This window comes from Galeopterus variegatus, unplaced genomic scaffold (genome assembly GCF_000696425.1).
Source record: "Galeopterus variegatus unplaced genomic scaffold, G_variegatus-3.0.2 Scaffold109, whole genome shotgun sequence".
Lineage (NCBI taxonomy): Eukaryota > Metazoa > Chordata > Mammalia > Dermoptera > Cynocephalidae > Galeopterus > Galeopterus variegatus.
The window spans coordinates 914,084-929,440 of NW_007726220.1; the positions used below are offsets into that span (position 1 = coordinate 914,084).

At 60.1% G+C, this 15,357-nt stretch overlaps 2 protein-coding genes across 3 annotated transcripts in view; one reads left to right on the forward strand and one right to left on the reverse strand.

Moving 5' to 3' along the window:
• The window catches only part of SYTL1 (synaptotagmin-like 1), an 8,538-nt gene extending 4,543 nt beyond the window's left edge, over nucleotides 1-3,995 (forward strand). The window contains exons 6-14 of the mRNA XM_008586436.1: nucleotides 225-297; nucleotides 548-648; nucleotides 787-900; nucleotides 1,195-1,380; nucleotides 1,688-1,846; nucleotides 2,146-2,224; nucleotides 2,330-2,429; nucleotides 3,369-3,574; nucleotides 3,776-3,995. Coding sequence (XP_008584658.1) covers nucleotides 225-297; nucleotides 548-648; nucleotides 787-900; nucleotides 1,195-1,380; nucleotides 1,688-1,846; nucleotides 2,146-2,224; nucleotides 2,330-2,429; nucleotides 3,369-3,574; nucleotides 3,776-3,915 — 1,158 coding nt within the window. The 3' untranslated portion in view covers nucleotides 3,916-3,995. The remainder of the gene's footprint in view (nucleotides 1-224; nucleotides 298-547; nucleotides 649-786; nucleotides 901-1,194; nucleotides 1,381-1,687; nucleotides 1,847-2,145; nucleotides 2,225-2,329; nucleotides 2,430-3,368; nucleotides 3,575-3,775) is intronic.
• Nucleotides 3,996-4,154: 159 nt separating this feature from the next.
• The window catches only part of MAP3K6 (mitogen-activated protein kinase kinase kinase 6), an 11,841-nt gene continuing 638 nt past the window's right edge, over nucleotides 4,155-15,357 (reverse strand). The window contains exons 2-30 of one of the 2 annotated variants that reach the window (XM_008586315.1): nucleotides 15,234-15,357; nucleotides 13,843-13,982; nucleotides 13,730-13,753; nucleotides 13,286-13,476; nucleotides 13,003-13,171; nucleotides 12,530-12,636; nucleotides 11,765-11,935; nucleotides 11,553-11,665; nucleotides 10,969-11,128; nucleotides 10,589-10,751; nucleotides 10,405-10,512; nucleotides 10,233-10,282; nucleotides 10,023-10,118; nucleotides 9,777-9,864; nucleotides 9,563-9,696; nucleotides 9,070-9,197; nucleotides 8,686-8,822; nucleotides 8,235-8,340; nucleotides 7,520-7,677; nucleotides 7,218-7,413; nucleotides 6,978-7,116; nucleotides 6,522-6,672; nucleotides 6,200-6,376; nucleotides 5,833-5,938; nucleotides 5,438-5,606; nucleotides 5,234-5,346; nucleotides 5,055-5,128; nucleotides 4,699-4,775; nucleotides 4,155-4,470 (exon numbers count right to left, since the gene is read on the reverse strand). The exon at nucleotides 15,234-15,357 is cut by the window's right edge and continues 46 nt beyond it. In XM_008586315.1, coding sequence (XP_008584537.1) covers nucleotides 4,380-4,470; nucleotides 4,699-4,775; nucleotides 5,055-5,128; nucleotides 5,234-5,346; nucleotides 5,438-5,606; nucleotides 5,833-5,938; nucleotides 6,200-6,376; nucleotides 6,522-6,672; nucleotides 6,978-7,116; nucleotides 7,218-7,413; nucleotides 7,520-7,677; nucleotides 8,235-8,340; nucleotides 8,686-8,822; nucleotides 9,070-9,197; nucleotides 9,563-9,696; nucleotides 9,777-9,864; nucleotides 10,023-10,118; nucleotides 10,233-10,282; nucleotides 10,405-10,512; nucleotides 10,589-10,751; nucleotides 10,969-11,128; nucleotides 11,553-11,665; nucleotides 11,765-11,935; nucleotides 12,530-12,636; nucleotides 13,003-13,171; nucleotides 13,286-13,476; nucleotides 13,730-13,753; nucleotides 13,843-13,982; nucleotides 15,234-15,357 — 3,660 coding nt within the window. In that variant the 3' untranslated portion in view covers nucleotides 4,155-4,379. The remainder of the gene's footprint in view (nucleotides 4,471-4,698; nucleotides 4,776-5,054; nucleotides 5,129-5,233; nucleotides 5,347-5,437; nucleotides 5,607-5,832; nucleotides 5,939-6,199; nucleotides 6,377-6,521; nucleotides 6,673-6,977; nucleotides 7,117-7,217; nucleotides 7,414-7,519; nucleotides 7,678-8,234; nucleotides 8,341-8,685; nucleotides 8,823-9,069; nucleotides 9,198-9,562; nucleotides 9,697-9,776; nucleotides 9,865-10,022; nucleotides 10,119-10,232; nucleotides 10,283-10,404; nucleotides 10,513-10,588; nucleotides 10,752-10,968; nucleotides 11,129-11,552; nucleotides 11,666-11,764; nucleotides 11,936-12,529; nucleotides 12,637-13,002; nucleotides 13,172-13,285; nucleotides 13,477-13,729; nucleotides 13,754-13,842; nucleotides 13,983-15,233) is intronic. The other variant, XM_008586323.1, reaches the window with a different exon arrangement.

Genomic DNA, 15,357 nt, shown 5'->3' on the forward strand with positions numbered 1-15,357 from the left:
CCCCCGCGCCAGTGGGAGGCTGGAGTCAAGTGGGGCAGGCCCTGAGGTGTAAGGGGTGTGCAGTACAGGCCCAACTGGTCCTGCTGCTCCCAGCCCTGACCTGGGAGCCGAGCTCAGTCTGAAACTGGGGGAGCCACTGGAGCCTCTGACCTAGGACCCCAGAATGTCCTTTAACCCCTTCTTCACCAGCCCCCACTGTGACCTCTACCCCTTGCTTTTTTCAGGGACAGGATTTCCCATCACCATGTGCCCCTCCGAAGGCTTCAGATCATGAGGATGAGTCCCAGGCCCAGGAAAGTGAGTGGGAGCATGTGTTGGGGAGCACAGAGAGCTTGCAGGGATCAGAAGCAGCTAAGTAGCCTCGACCACCTGTGTTCACCTTCCTCCTCCCGTGTTAGGAGAATGAGGGTGTGTGGCCTCCATGGGCGACCCAGGGCAGTACTGGGGCCTGAATATGCAGGTCACCAGGGTTATAAACCAGTCCCTCCAAATTTACTCAGGGGCGGGCAGGACAGGGGATGGCTCAGAAGCCTGTGCCCCACCCCAGCCCCTGGCCAAGGGGGCGTGCAGGTCTGCGCCGAGGAGGCGGACCCGGAGCTGGAGCCCGCGTCCAGGGAAGAGAAGGAGCCAGAGCCCCCCCCGGCCCAGGTAGGCGGGAGCGGCCGGCGGCTGCTCTCAAGACCCGGAGCGGATTCCGGCGGGGAGTGCACTTGCCCAGGGCTGCCAGCCGTCCGCGACCCAGAGCGGGGAAACAGGGGGCGCCCTCGTCACTTCGCCCCTCTCCAGACCAAGGCGGCATCCGAGATCCTGGAGAACGGGCAGGAGGCCCCGGGGCCCGGCCCCTCACTCGACCGCATGCTCAGCAGCAGCTCGTCCGTGTCCAGCCTCAGCTCCTCCACGGTGAGGGGGCGAGGGAGGGGGCCTCAGGAGGAGGGAGGCGGTGCTCCCGCCCCAAGTCGCACGTAGCCCCGACCCGTGAGTGCCCGGCCCGGCGACGGGGCCTCCCCTCGGGGCGGTGCCAGGGACGCCAGGGAAATTCTCACAGCCCAACCCCCCGCTCAGCTTTGCTGGGCCTCAGTTTCCTCATCTTTAAAATGGGCATTAGGACGTGATGGGGAGGCGTGGGGTTTGAGTGAGAAGCTACCTGTAAAAGCTCCTAGCACGAAGCCTGGCGTGTAGGACGCTGTGTTCCAGGTGGGGGCTGGGGGAGCCCCAGGACGGGGCGAGGGCTCGGGGGGGGGGGCGTCCCTGCTTAGCTCCGGTCCTCACCTCCCCCGCCCCAGCTACGTCAAAACCTACCTCCTTCCGGATAAGCAGAGCAAGCGCAAGACGGCGGTGAAGAAGCGGAATCTGAACCCGGTCTTCAACGAGATTCTCCGGGTGAGGCTGCGACGACGGGGCGGTCCCCATTCATGAACATCTACCCTTCCTGCTGAGCGGGGTAGCAGGGGCAGTCACTTTCATCACTGCCCGGGCGGGGAGGCCCCCTTAACGCGTTCTGCAGTGTGTCAGCCTCGTGGTGGACGTGGGGATGGTGCAGACGCCCACCAGTGCTCTCGGGACTCCCCAGGATTCCATCCCGCGAGGAGCGTGGTAGGACCAGCCCCCGCCAACGCTCCGGCAGCACCGACGCCGGAGCCCACAGCCGTGCCCACTAACGTTAGCTCACTAACGCTCCTGTCCCCAGTACTCCGTCCCGCAGGCCGAGCTCCGGGGCCGCGTGCTGAGCCTGTCCGTGTGGCACCGCGAAAGCCTGGGTCGCAACATCTTTCTGGGCGAAGCCGAAGTGCCCCTGGACACGTGGAACTGGGACTCCGAGCCCGCCTGGCTCCCCCTGCATCCCCGGGTGAGGCAGCCGGGCCCCCTCCCCGCGGCACACGTCTCCCGCATTTACCCCATCGGGCTTTCCGCAGCCCTCTCAGCCTCCGCCTTCGACACAGCCTCGCCTCGTCCTCGTTACCGTGCGGCCCCGGGCGAAGGCCTGGCCCGCCTCGGCCCCTGCCCCTGGGGTGTTGGGAGGCCCTTCTCTGGGGGCCCCGCCCTCTCCCGCTAACCACACCCCCTTGGCATCTGGAGACTCCTCCCCCTTGTGGCCCCTGTCCCTTAGACCCTTCCCCAGTCCCCTGACGAGCCCACCTCTCGCAGGTCCCACCCTCTCCCGACGAGCTTCCCAGCCGCGGGCTTCTCTCCCTGTCCCTCAAGTACGTCCCCGCCGGCTCCGAGGGTGAGTGACCGCCCCGCGAGAGGCCAGGCTGGGACATGGGAGACTCTGTCCCGCGAGGGAGTGGATTCCGTCCGCGGGCCAGGCCTGAACCGAGCCTCTCCGCAGGCGCGGGACTGCCCCCGAGCGGGGAGCTGCACTTCTGGGTGAAGGAAGCTCAGGACCTCGTGCCGCTGCGCTCAGGATCCCTGGATACTTACATACAATGGTGAGGGGCACCAGGACCTCGCTGCTTCCCTTCCTTTTGCCTGCAGTGGAGGCACCTCTGCCACACCCCTACTATCAACCTGTGATCACCCAGCCTGGGCTTTGACCATCAAGCAGAGGTGAAGGGGACAGCTTAAGCAAAGGCCTGGAGTCAGGAAAGTTGAGGACACCTTTGAGGAGCTACATTTCAGGGTGACTGGCACCTATAGGACTTGCTGGAGAGCTGAGGCTGAGACTGGGAAACCGGAGGGGCCCCTCCATGGAGAACTGGGAAGGCCAGGCTGTGGGGCTGGTCCCTGAACGTGTGGTTCACTGCTTTTCAAAGTAAGCTTCCAGGACACCTCTAAGGGTGACTCCAGAGGCTGCCTCACCCTCAGGGAGTGAAATGGAGGTAGGCCAGTCAGGCTCTGGATTCCCAAACCTAATTCAAACAGAGATATTCTGTTTTTCTTTCAGGTACTGTACTTCTGAACATTATTTTATTTTGCAGAAAGGGTTCCAAGGCTTTGAAAACTTTGGAAAGTACTTGATAGGGGGCGGGTGAGGGAGCAACAGGGAGCCAGTGAAGGTCATTGAATCAGGGAGTAGCATAATTGCATTTCAGAGACATTCTCTGGGGTCCTGTGAAGAGGAGTTGTAACTTTTTTCTTCTTTGGCAGCTGCCCAGTATAGGGGTCCGAACCCTTGACCCTGGTGTTGTTAATACTGCACTCTAACCAACCGAGCTAACCAGCCAGCCCTGGAGTTGTCCTTTCAAAAGCAGCAGACCCAAGAGGAGGCTGGTGCAAAGGGTCCAGGACCATGAGGGTTGGAGGCCAGGTTTCAGGCAGGAGCCAGGGGACATGGACGTATGTGAGGGAGAATAGGTAGGACTTGGTGACTAATTGACTCTAGGGAGAGTGGGGGGTGGTCACCTGATGCCAGCCCACCTCCTTCACAGCTCAGTGCTGCCTGATGACAGCCGGGCCAGCCGCCAACGTACAAGGGTGGTACGTCGCAGCCTCAGCCCTGTGTTCAACCACACCATGGTTTATGATGGCTTTGGGCCTGCTGACCTTCGCCAGGCCTGTGCTGAGCTCTCCCTCTGGGACCATGGGGCCCTGGCCAGCCGTCAACTGGGGGGCACACGCCTCAGCCTGGGCACAGGTAAGCAGGGCAGGGTCCTGGGTGGAGCCAATAACTGGGAGGCAGGGGTTCAATGTATGGCCTTGGGCACTTCTCTGCCTTTTCCAGAGCTTTGAATTGGGGTGACCAGGCACAGTGCATAGTCTGGGACCAGGCAGGTGTTTCTTGGAACCTGAGGTGTCAAACATGACCATGTCCTCCACCCTGCCCGCCCACATCCAGGCAGCAGCTATGGGCTCCAGGTGCCCTGGATGGATTCCACACCTGAGGAGAAGCGGCTGTGGGAGATGCTTCTGGAGCAGCCCTGCGAGTGGGTGGATGGTCGTCTGCCCCTCAGAACCAACCTGGTTCCCAGGACGTAAACCTACCCAACCCCTCTCTCTGGACCCCCATCTCAGGGCCTGCCCTTGGCTACAGTCAATAAAGTCTATTCTAAGAGTGATGAGGGGCTGATGTCTGCTGGGAGAAGGGGAGGTAAGGTGACAGCAGGAAAGAGCCAGGAAAGTGAAAGGGGCCAGATTAAGGAATTTCAGACTCTGACACAAAGACCCCAGGGGGCTGTTCCCAGGATACACTCCCCGCCACACACAAACCTCCAAAGTTGCCAAGTATACAAAAGTGCTCTGTTTAATAATCTGGTGTTGTCTGGTGTGCTCGGGCACATCTGTGGTTGATTCCCCCCACTGTGACTAGGCCTGGGCCTTACCCTGGCCCCCCATCTGTCTGGCCTTTTCCATTTTCCCCTGGGTCCTGGGGCAGTTGTGTCAGAACCTGATTTTGTCTTCTCCATTCATCCATCCTTGGGTCTGTCCTGCTTTTGATGCCCTCATTCAGCCTCCCAGGGTCCAGGAGTAACTGGCATGGATCCTGCTCGTTGTGCCAAGATGGCTCTCCAGATGCGGCACACCATCCCTCCCCTGGGGGTAGTGGGCTCAATGTGGCTCAGCCAGAAGAAGGCCCTGGGCTGTCTCTCTACCCACTGTCTGTCCCATGCCCCCTGTGTCCCCAGGAGACCCTTGTGCCCCTGTGTTTTCCAGGGAGGAATCTAGGCAGACCTGCAGTTGGGGCATCAGGATCTGGCCAGCATGAGGCAATAAGTATTGCCCAGGAGGGCCCAGGATGTACCTGGAGGGCCCAGGATGTACCTGATGCGGGTGTAGGTGAGATCATCTTGGGTAGCACAATTGAGCAGGGCTTGGAGAGTGAAGCTGTGGTTCAGCAGCTGGTTGTAGATGAAGACCCACAGAAACGGAAAGAAAATTACAGGAAGATGTGTGCAGAAACCCAGGTACTAGCTCCGTTCTACTACCAAAATGCTGAGGCAGATCACACCCCTTTGTGGGCCTCAGTTTCATCATCTGTACAATGGGAGGGCTATACTGAGTGCTCTTCAATTATTGAGATTCTCTGCATCCAAGGAAAAGGTGAGAAGAGCTAAAAGATGGGCAAAGATGGAGTCTTTGGTTGGGGAGGGTCAGGGATAGCAACACTCTCCCCTCACCATTCGGATGGTGCCTGAATCCACCCTCAGTTCCTGCAGCCACTGCACCAGGGCCTGGTCCTCTGGGAGAGCAGCTGTCAAGGAGAAGTCAGGTGATGAGGGGGGTGGAGTGTTGGAGGGTGTCCTGCTAGAAGCTGCTTCACACCCACCACTAGTGTTCTCCAGCCAGGTCCCATCACCTGGGGTCTCAGGGGCCAGGGCACAGGTCCTGGATTCCTCATTCACCCGCCGAAGAGCCTGTTGCACCAGGGCCTGGCACTCCCGTTCCTTCCCAGCTAGGACATCACGAAGCCTGGGGTAGGGCACGACAATAGAATGAAGTGGTGAGTGGGGAGTGGGTTGAAGCCCGTGTAGAGGCTATGGATGATTCCGAGGGGCTTCACCTATCAGTCTCTGCTCGCAAGAGGCCCAGCTGCACCGTCAGAGGTGGGGGGCCCTGCTCGGGTTCCACCAGGAGCGGGCTCCTGTGGACGGGGGTCTCCTGCTGCCTCTGCTGGGCCTCCCCTTCTTTACTCAGCTCCTCCGACTTCGATGAGACTGCGTCCTTCACCTCTGCCAATCCGAGTGGCGTGAGCTCAGGCAGGGCGAGTACGCCCGTTTGGGGCCCCCAGACACCGGAGGGGGAGGGCGGGCCAAGGGCGCCGGGTGCCAGTCTGGGAGATGTCTGTTCAGTCACTCCGCCCTTGCTCCTTCCCGCCCCGTCCGTGCCCCCACCGGCCACGCCCCCCGAGGGCCACACCTTCGCTGGCAGGCAGGCGGGCTCCGCTCTCCCTCCTACCCTGTCCTAGCACAGCCAGGGCTGCTCGTACAGCGCGGCTGAGCAGCGAGTCCAGCACAAACATCCAGTGTGGGCGGATCTGGCGCCTGCGGAGGATCTGCTTCACCTGGAGAGAGAGGGAGGGCGCAGGGAGACTGTTGAGTCTCAAAAAGAGGTGAGGCTTGAGTTGCAAGGGCTTAGAAAGTCTTCCACCAGAGACAAATAGGCAGGCTTCGGGTCAAGGCCTGGGCAGACGTCCCTTTCCTGACTGCCCGCTCTTCACGGAGAAGACAGGGAATCTTGGAACATCAAGTCCTGGCACATTCCCATGCACAGGGAGCTCACTACCTGTTATTGGGCAGCCTGAACTGCGAGAAGTCTCCCTCACCGCATCTGGGAAGGCGAAGAGCGGTCCTTGCAGAAGTGTAGGCCCAAGGCCCTGGGCCCGTAGCTGCCCTTGCAGCGCCCGCAGCTCCTGGGCCAGCTGCCGGCGATTGGGAGTGTGGATGTGCGCCCCGAGACAGCGCAGCAGCTGTTCTACGTGATTCCTACCCAGACGGGAACCCTGAGAACGAAGAGAGGTGTTGTCAGCGGGTGTTCCCACCCGAGCCAAGAGAAGGCTGCGAAGGGGCTAGAGGGTTGGGCAAAGGCCATCAACAGGAGTCCTGTTCATGCTGGACCACCAGGAGGCGCTGGGGCGGGCCGCCCACCTGCTCCTGCTCCTGCTCCAGGCACAGATTCTCCGCCAGCGCCGGCAGCTCCTGCTCCAGCACCGCGGCCAGCATGGCCCGGCGCTTGCTCTCCTGGTGCAACAGGCTCAGCCCCGAATTCTCCTCCAGGGACGCGGGCTCCTCGGGCACCCTGGGCGCAATGGGGAACGGCTGTTGGAGAGTGGCAGCAACACCGTCCAGCCACCCCTGCTGCAGGGTTTGAATCTTGGCTCTTTTACTTTTATGCCTACTTCACAGGATAAAAAGAGATAAATGCAGGACCGAGGGGGCACAACGAAAACAAGTTAGAGCACCTGGGACAGGGCACAGGTAGGCACCAATGCCATCCTTGCCAGTGGTCAAGGTGCCCAGGCACCCAAAGAGTGTTTTTTCCTGGAGGGAGTACAAAGGCAAAACCAGGCAAAGGGAACCCACCCCAGGACCTTAGGCTCTCACCGGAGCTGGCTGGTGCCCCCATAGCTGAGGCAGCGCTTCGGGGTGCTGGGTGGGTGCTGGGAGGGTGCCTGAGGACGTGGAAATGTCTGGGACTGGGTGGTTGAGTCAGCTGAAGGAGTGGGACTGGCTGAAGGGGCATCTGAGGGAGGGACAAGGCTGTCAGCTGGGCACTCCTCAGCCCTCACACCTCCGTGGCTCCTCTGCCCTCCAGGGTGCCCACTCCCTCCACCCGCCTATCACCTGAGGGCTGTGGTGGAGCATGTTGGGGGGAGCCAGGGCTGCAGCTCCTCTTCCCACGCTGCAGGAAGGGGTCCCCCAGTAGTGCTTGGGCACTGGCTCGGAGGTGAGGGTCTGGCTCAAAAGTTCGGAGGAGGAAGGCTTGGGCCTCAGCTGACAGAGAACTGGGCATTGGTGGATGAACCTTGTACATGCCCACCTGGGGGGTGGTGGAAAGGAGGGCAAACAAGGGCCAAGTTTAGAGGTGTTCAAGACGCAGTCTGGCCCCATCCCACCTCCATAGGCCAAGCCCTGAGGGGGCTCACCTGAAACATGGCAGCCTGCGGGCTCCCTAGTTCATGGAAGGGTGGGCGACCTGTGGCCATCTCAATTACAGTGCAGCCCAGTGACCAGATGTCAGCCGCCTTCCCATACCCTCGTGGTCCCTGATCAATGATTTCTGGGGCCATATACTGCAGGGTCCCTAGGACAGAAACAGGAGCAACAATGTCCATTTAGGCTTTAGCATGGGGTTGTGGGGGGTGGGGTGGGGGATGACTCCATCATCCTCTGGCCACCTGCACCCACACTGACCCTATCATCAAAATAGATCTCATCACCTTACCTGGCCATCAAACATCCATCTTGAGTTTCATCACCCACCCTAGGCTGTATCACCTGCCAAGGCTTCCATCACTCACCTAGGCTCCATCACATTCACAGACTCCATCACTCACAGTAGGGTTCCATCATATATCCCGGATGGCATCATCCCCCTGAACTCTTATCACCCACTTCATCCTCCAACATCCACCTTGACCTGCATCAACACTCCTGGACTCCATTTCAGGTTTAAACTCAATTTGATCAGTTATCTAAGCTCTAATTCTAGATTCCATCACGTAACCCCTGGCCCAATCACCTGCCCTGGATTCTATCCCCCATTAGGACTCTAATTCCATGCCCAGGAGAAACCCCGTTCCATGGAAGGTTCCAAGTGTTCTTCCTCCCCATGTCACTCACCACCCTACACCCTGTTACCTGTAAAGGTCTCAGTGCAGGGTGTGATGCCCGCCAGCCGCTTGGAGGTTCCAAAATCAGAAATCTTGAGCAGCCCACTGAAGGTGTTGATCAGCACATTGTCCCCCTGATTCAAGTGGACATGGTGCTCAGTGGACACTAAGCTTGGCCCCCAAACCAGAACTGGACCTTTATCCTGGGACCCCATCTCCTGGGATCCCAGCCTGGTACTTCCTGTATCAATACCCTCCCCCTGCTGTCCACTTATATGCCCCTCTGGGAGCTGGCATCTAGTTTGGCTTCAGATTTGAACTTCTCCTCTCCTTCTCTAAGGAACCTCTCTGATGAATTCTCTACCCTTTGCAAAGGGTCTGCCCTCTTAATCCAAACTGGCAGCCTCTGTCTGGGACCATTTATGTCTCTTTCTTCTCCCTCTCCCAGCAGGCCAGGGCAGGCCAGCCACAGGGCTTACTTTGATGTCCCGGTGCACAATGTGGTTGTCATGCAGGTAGCTGAGTCCCTGCAGGATCTGGCGGGTGTAGAAACTGATGGTGCTCTCATTGTCCTTCAGGGGTCCCCACACTGACCGCAGCAGGGAGGACAGGCTGCCTGGGCAGATAAGTCCAAGTTCATCATTGGCACCCACTTACTCTGGCCCACATATCTGCTCAAGGCCCAGACACACCCATGCCATGTCCCAGAATCCATCACCCAACCCCACTCCATCAGCTAATTATGGGCTACACCACCCACACACGCTCGGGTTCATTTCCCCCTAGGGTTCTGCACGCCTGCCTCCCTCCCTCCGCATGCCCCACACCTCTGGTTTCATTCCCATCCCACATAAGCCAGGTACCTCCAGGCACTTCCTCCATGAAGATCTTAAGGTAGCCGTCCTGGCTAGCTGAGCCCAGATAGCGCACAATGTTCTTGTGGCGCAGGCGTTTGTGAAGAGCGATCTCTTCGTGCAGGGGCTGGGAGAACCTGGGGAGAGTTAGGAGAGAAAAGAATGGGACAGCTTGGGGCAGAGACGCTCACCCCATCCAACACCAGCGAGGCCGCGCCCTCCAGATCAGGCCCGCCTGCAAGCAGCTCTCCGGCCTTCCACAGCCTAACCACCCCGCCCAGAGGTCCCTCCAGATGTTAGCCCCGCTCGCACAGTCCCTGCTGCTCGGCCCAGGGAGCCCAGTCCACAGGGCTCAGACCCCCGGGTCTTACGGGCCCGCCCACTCGGCACCAACCACTAGGCCCCGCCCTTCTCCCCGCCCACAGGAGCCTACAGGCTCGCGGCCCCGCCCACCCGGCCCTCTGTAGCCTTCAGCCCCGCAGCGCGGCCGCGCTCTCCGCACCTGCTGTCCCGCTCCGGGATCTCCTTGATGGCGATGCGAACCCTGCTGTGCCGATCGCGGCCCGCGTACACCACCCCATACGTGCCCTTGCCCAGCACCAGCCGCTCGCCCGTCTCCGTGTACTCGTAATCAAACTGCGGGGCGCGGGGTGAGACGGGGGTTCAGCAGGTCCCCGCCCCGCAACCTCCTCGAGCTCCCGGTCCCACATCCTCACCTCCAGCACCTCCCCCACGGCTTCTGCCTCCTCCGCCGGCGCCGTGGAGTCCGGATTCGTCACCAAAGCCTGGATCTGGCCGCAGAACCTGAGGGCGGGGTAGGTCAGACCAGCGGGAGGAGCATCTTGGACGGAACTCGTCCCCTCCAATGCTGGGAGCACCTGGGAGACGTCGTCCCTTCCTTTCCCTCACTCCCCCGGGCATCCGGCCCTCAGAGTACCCCGACCCCAAGAGGCTGCTCGCACCACTGGCAGTGCCCTACGCTGGGGAAGCACAACTGGACGTCCTGAGCCGGGGGAAGCGCGTAGAGGAAGCAGCAGCGCTCGTCCCGCTTGGAGGCGCTGGGAAGGCATGAAGAACCCAGAACCCAGTGAGCGCCAGGCCCAGTCCGGATCGGCAGAGTCCCCTCCCTTCCCCCGCCCCTACCCGAGTCGCCCCCAGGTCCCGCCTCTCACCTGACGCCGCAGATGGAGGTGACTGGGAAGGTCCAGCTGGAGGGAACATCCTGCGAGAATAAAGGGGGCTTGATGGGGGCGTGCTGGGGACGGGAGAGGGGTCTGCGGTGGGAGAAAGGCTCGACGGAAGAGGTGCATAGTGGTGAGTAGGGGGACTCAGTAGCGACTTCACCTGAGCCTCGGGCTCCACCAGGCTCAGGGTCACTGCACTCACTGGGTCTGTACCCCAAATCTCCAGTCTCGCTGGCAGCAGCACCTGGTTCATCTCCAGGACCAGCACCTGCGGGCAGAGGAGGAGAGGGGTCAGTCAGAAGGAGCTTGCCCCTCTCCCGGGACCCCACTCCTATGGGCCTCACCAAGCACTGGACCTCCTGGGGAGAGGCGTTTTTGAGCGGCTGGCAGGACTGTAGCAAGAAGTGGAGCCAGAAGTGGGCGTGGCATGGGGGTCCTCCAGAGGGCTGTGGCATGGGTCGGAAGTGCTGGTAGAGCAGGAAGGTTTCCATCACGGAGACCAGGTACCTGCAGGCACAGGCTTGTCCTCAGCTCAACCCAGGCAATAGCCAGCACTGCCAGGGAGAGTAAACTGGCTTGGATGTAGCCAGAACGTGGACACTGGGTGCCACGGGCACTGGTCTAAAAGCATCCTGGTCACTGGCTTGGGTCCAGGCTAGAGTGCCAATGGACACGGGTGCAGGAGCTGATGGCCCAGGCCAAGAATGCAGAGGGGATCACCTACCATATGGGGGCATTGAGCTTGTAGAGCTGCTCTGCAGCCAGCGCCACCTGGGTGGAATCATTGGTGAGGATTTGGGCTCCCAGGTAGAAACCTACATCCCAGTAATACTGCATCTTCTCCACGCAGCCTTTGCGTGCCAGCAGGCAGCCCAGCTTCATGCCTGGTGGGGGGAGGGTCATGGACTGCAGTGAGTGTGCAGGTGTGGGTAAGTCCCAGGTGTGGGCCACACCACTCGTGTGGGCGTGAGTGTGGGAATGAACATAGATACGGTAGAGAGTTAGGCATGGCAAGATCTTGAGCAAGAGTAGGAGCTCAGGCACAGGCGAGGATCTGGGCATACATATATGTGGAATTCAGTGTGTAATGAACATAGGTGTGAGCTTGGGAACAGTTGTGGGCTACAAGGCTCCTGAGGGTCCAGGACAGCTATAAGGACCCAGGTGTGGGTACAGGCAGAATAGTCCAAAAAGAAATGAACTCAGTCCTAGTTCCTGCCCAGCCTTCTCTCTCCCTGCTCTCTTCCCAGGTGCCTCTGATCCTTTGTTGGTGGGGGGAGGGGATAGGGAGACAGAATCTGGGCTCACCTATTAACCGGAGCTCCTCAGAGTCCCCAAAGTGCTGCCCAGCAGCAATGAGGAGCACAGCTGCATTGATGCCTGAATGGAGGCTGGGCTCTACATCAAAAGCTTTGCGATACCTGGGGTAGGGGTGGAGGGACACAGAGCCGGACTGATGTCCACAGCCCCATCTCTCATCCCACTAGCTCAGCCCACCATCCACTCACTGTGCCCCTTACCAGTGGTAGGCTTCTTCCCGGTACTCAGCATCCTGGAAACCAGAGCTGAAGAACATGTCCTTGTAGACACGGCCACACATGCAGTATAGATCAGGTGCCACAGAGCCCTCAGACTGTACCAGTGGCAGTAGCACAGCCAGTGCCTTCTCCCGGTCCCCAGGTCTGTTCCTCCTAGGGGAAGGGGAAAATAGTCTGGGGACCTGCCTGATGGCCTTGACCCCTCTTTCTAGGCCTTAGACCATGAGCAGCAAAGACCCTTCCAAGATCCTGGTGATAATGACCCCCAAATGACAGTGACCCTGGTCAGCACTGACTGCTCTAGGGGTAGTGACCTCAGATGGAAGTGATTCCTAGCTGCAATGACTCTAAGGAGTAGTGACCTTGGACAGCTGTGACCACACCAAGGGCAGCACCACGTCCCCTTCCCCCAATGAGGCTGTAGTAATCCAGAACAACAGGGATCTTTTTTTTTTTTTAAAAAAAAGATGACCGGTAAGGGGATCTTAACCCTTGACTTGGTGTTGTCAGCACCACGCTCACTCAGTGAGCAACCGGCCATCCTTTTATGGGATCCGAACACGTGGCCTTGGTGTTATCAGCACCACACTCTCCCGAGTGAGCCACAGGCCGGCCCCAATAGGGATCTTTTGACATCAGTAGTCCTGGTCAGCAAATTTCCTAACAGCAGTGACCCCAGGCAGCAAAGACCACCACACAGCAGATACCTCCATGTGGCCATGACCTAAGCCTTGCTCTGCCACTCACCGGTTGAGGGCAAATGTGTAGTGGAAGCAGACGTTATGCTGCTCAGCCACATCACAGGTGGGCAAGGCTTGCAGCGTCTCCACCAGCTCAATGATGGCCGAGTAGTCCTGCACAGGGAAACAGCAAGCACTGGCATGACAGCCCCAGGACTCTGAGGAAAACCTTGTGCCAGGGTCCCATCCCACCCCTGACATCCCATCTTCCCACCCACCATTGTCTGCTTTGCAGCTACAGCAGACACCACATCTACAGGGAGAACCCACTGTGTGCCCTGCTGGGGCTCCCAACCTTGCAACTGCCCCGGAAGGCAGTGACAAGACCATCCCCTATTACAAATGAGGAAACCAAGGTTCAGAGAGGTTAGGTAATTTGTTCAAAGCCACCAGTGAGCAAGTGGGACAGCCAGGAGCCAAACTCGGGTTTGTCTGACATCAAATGCCCATGGCCCGACTGTCTCTTGGAACGCCACTCACCTGCACATCACGGTAGGAGATTAGCAGGTTCATGATGATGTCGGGGCTCAGCAGCTCCACGCTGTCCAGTCTCCGCTGCAGGCGGGCCAGCTCCTGCCGCAGCTGCTGCCCACTGAACCGCTCCCGGGCCTGCCGGATATCCTGCCGAATGGTCTCCCGGAAATAGCCACTGATGCCCAGGACAGGGGAGGGAGACAGAGTGGTGGGGCCTGTCCCTCAGCCCCAGCCCACTGTCCCCTTACCAGCTTCCTCCTGCTGCACCCTCCCTGGAGGTCCCCATTACCAAGAGTCCGTGGGTGTGGCCTCCAGCAGGCGGGTGAGCCGGCTCACCAGGGGGGTGAGCAGGGCCTCAGTGCCCACCCCAGCCTGCACTAGCCCATCAGCCAGGCCCCGCAGGAGGCCTGCATCACCACACAGCACTCGGCCAGTGGCCGTCACCACATAGGGGATCAGTGTGTAGCTGCCAACGCAATCCTGGTGAGAGGGAGGCAGGAATCAGTGGGGGTCAGAGCTGCATAGGGTTAGAGAGGGGCAGCGAGGGGGTCAAAGGTCGGCACCAGTGGGGATTAGAATAGCAGGAAGGGGCATACTTCATGAAAGGGGGCAAAAGGGAACAAGGGTCAAATGGATGTCAGGGGGCATTAGGGAGGTCAAAGGTGACCGAGGAGGCCAGGAAGATTAGTGGAGGTCAAACAGCACATTGGCATGAGGGGTGGATTCTGCTCACCGAGTTCTTCTGGAAAACATCCTCCTGCAGGAGGCGGACAGTCAGATACTGGTGTTCTGGGTAGGCCCTGCCCTAACCCCCAGCCTGCCCCCACCAGCCACCTGGCCACCTACTCGCAGGGCCTGCAGGTCAGGGAGGTCGGCCTGGGAGCAAAGGAGCACGTTGTTGGTCATGCTGAAGCTCTCACGCACACCGAGGTGGTAGAACAGGGAGGGCTGTGCCAGGGAGCTGTTCACCTCCAGCACCACCACGTCTGTGGGCACAGAGGTGGAGGCTCTGAGCCCTGAACCCCAGATTGAGGGGAAGGAGCCTGGGGATCCATGTTGGCTCAGCCTGCCTTGCTGTGGGTCTCAAGCATGGTCCAATTCTGCTTTGGGACTCAGTTCCTTCCTTTTAGGATCCCTCCAGCACTTTCACAGAACTGATATCTGTGGCGTTGCAGGAGAGGAGTCGGGCTCACTGGGCTAGGACCTTCATCTGCCTGTGAGCACCAGGCATGGGGGAGAGGAGTTGTGACCAGCTCAGAGCCTGTTCCAGACCATTTGGGAGCCAGAGGTTGTGCAAACACAGAAGTCCCCTCCCCTAGGTCCTCAACTCAGCCTCTTGAAAGGGGCCGGCACCATCAGTGTGTGTAGATAAGGCCGTGCCTGTGTCTGTGTGTGTGTGCATGTGTGTGTGCAGAGCTTACTGCGTCCAACTGTATCTCTATGTATGACAGGGTCTGCAATGATCTGTGCGAGTCAACATGTATGCAATTTGTGAGTCTGTCGATGACTCTGTGTGTCCCTTTGTCCTCGTGGTCGTGGCCTTTATTTTTAGGCTGCGATTTCATGGACATCCAGGAAGCACCGTTCCGGGACTCTTGGTTGAACAAATACGTATCGGGAGCGGGGCATCCGGGTCGGCGGGAGGGAGGGGGGACCCGCGCGGGAATAGCCGCCTGCTGGCCCCGCCCCGGCCATCCTGCCCCGCCCCTGCCCCGCCCATTCTCTCGGCTGCTGGAGCCTCCTAACCTAAGCTCCCTCGCCCAGAATCCAGTCCCGTTGGGTCCCTTCGCTGCCTTTTCTGAGTCTCTAGTCCGATCCTCGGAAGCAGAACGCTAGGACCCCTGAACTCCAGCCCCCCAGGTACGGCCTCCATCACTAGTCCTAGCTCCGCTCCCGGGATCTGCTCTCAGGAGCTCGGCGGGATCATCCCGAGGCTAAGTTCTCCAACCCCACCCCCGAGATGCCACAGTCCTGCCCCGCCCCAGTCCTAGTCCCGCCCTCGAGGCACGGCCCCAACTGAAGGGCGACTAAACCCTAACCCTGAATCCCGGAGCCGGGCCTGGATCCCTAAGTCCTATCCCGAGCCCGGACGCGCTACCAGATCCCCTGAATCCCACTTTCCTCGCGGCTCCACCTCAAGGCCTTCAGTACCCATCTCGGTCCCTCCCTGGAGTCGCCGAGCCCCGCCCTTTGCCCCTCCCGAGGCTCTCAGCCCCGCCCCCAGCGCGCGTGCTCACCCGCGTTGTAGAACGAGTCCATCGCCGCCGTGTCACCCAGCGCCAGCGTCGCGAAGGGCAGTCTCCGCAGCTGCGGCGGCGGCCGCGGCCCCGGGAGCTGCGCGCAGGCCTCGCGCAGGCAGCG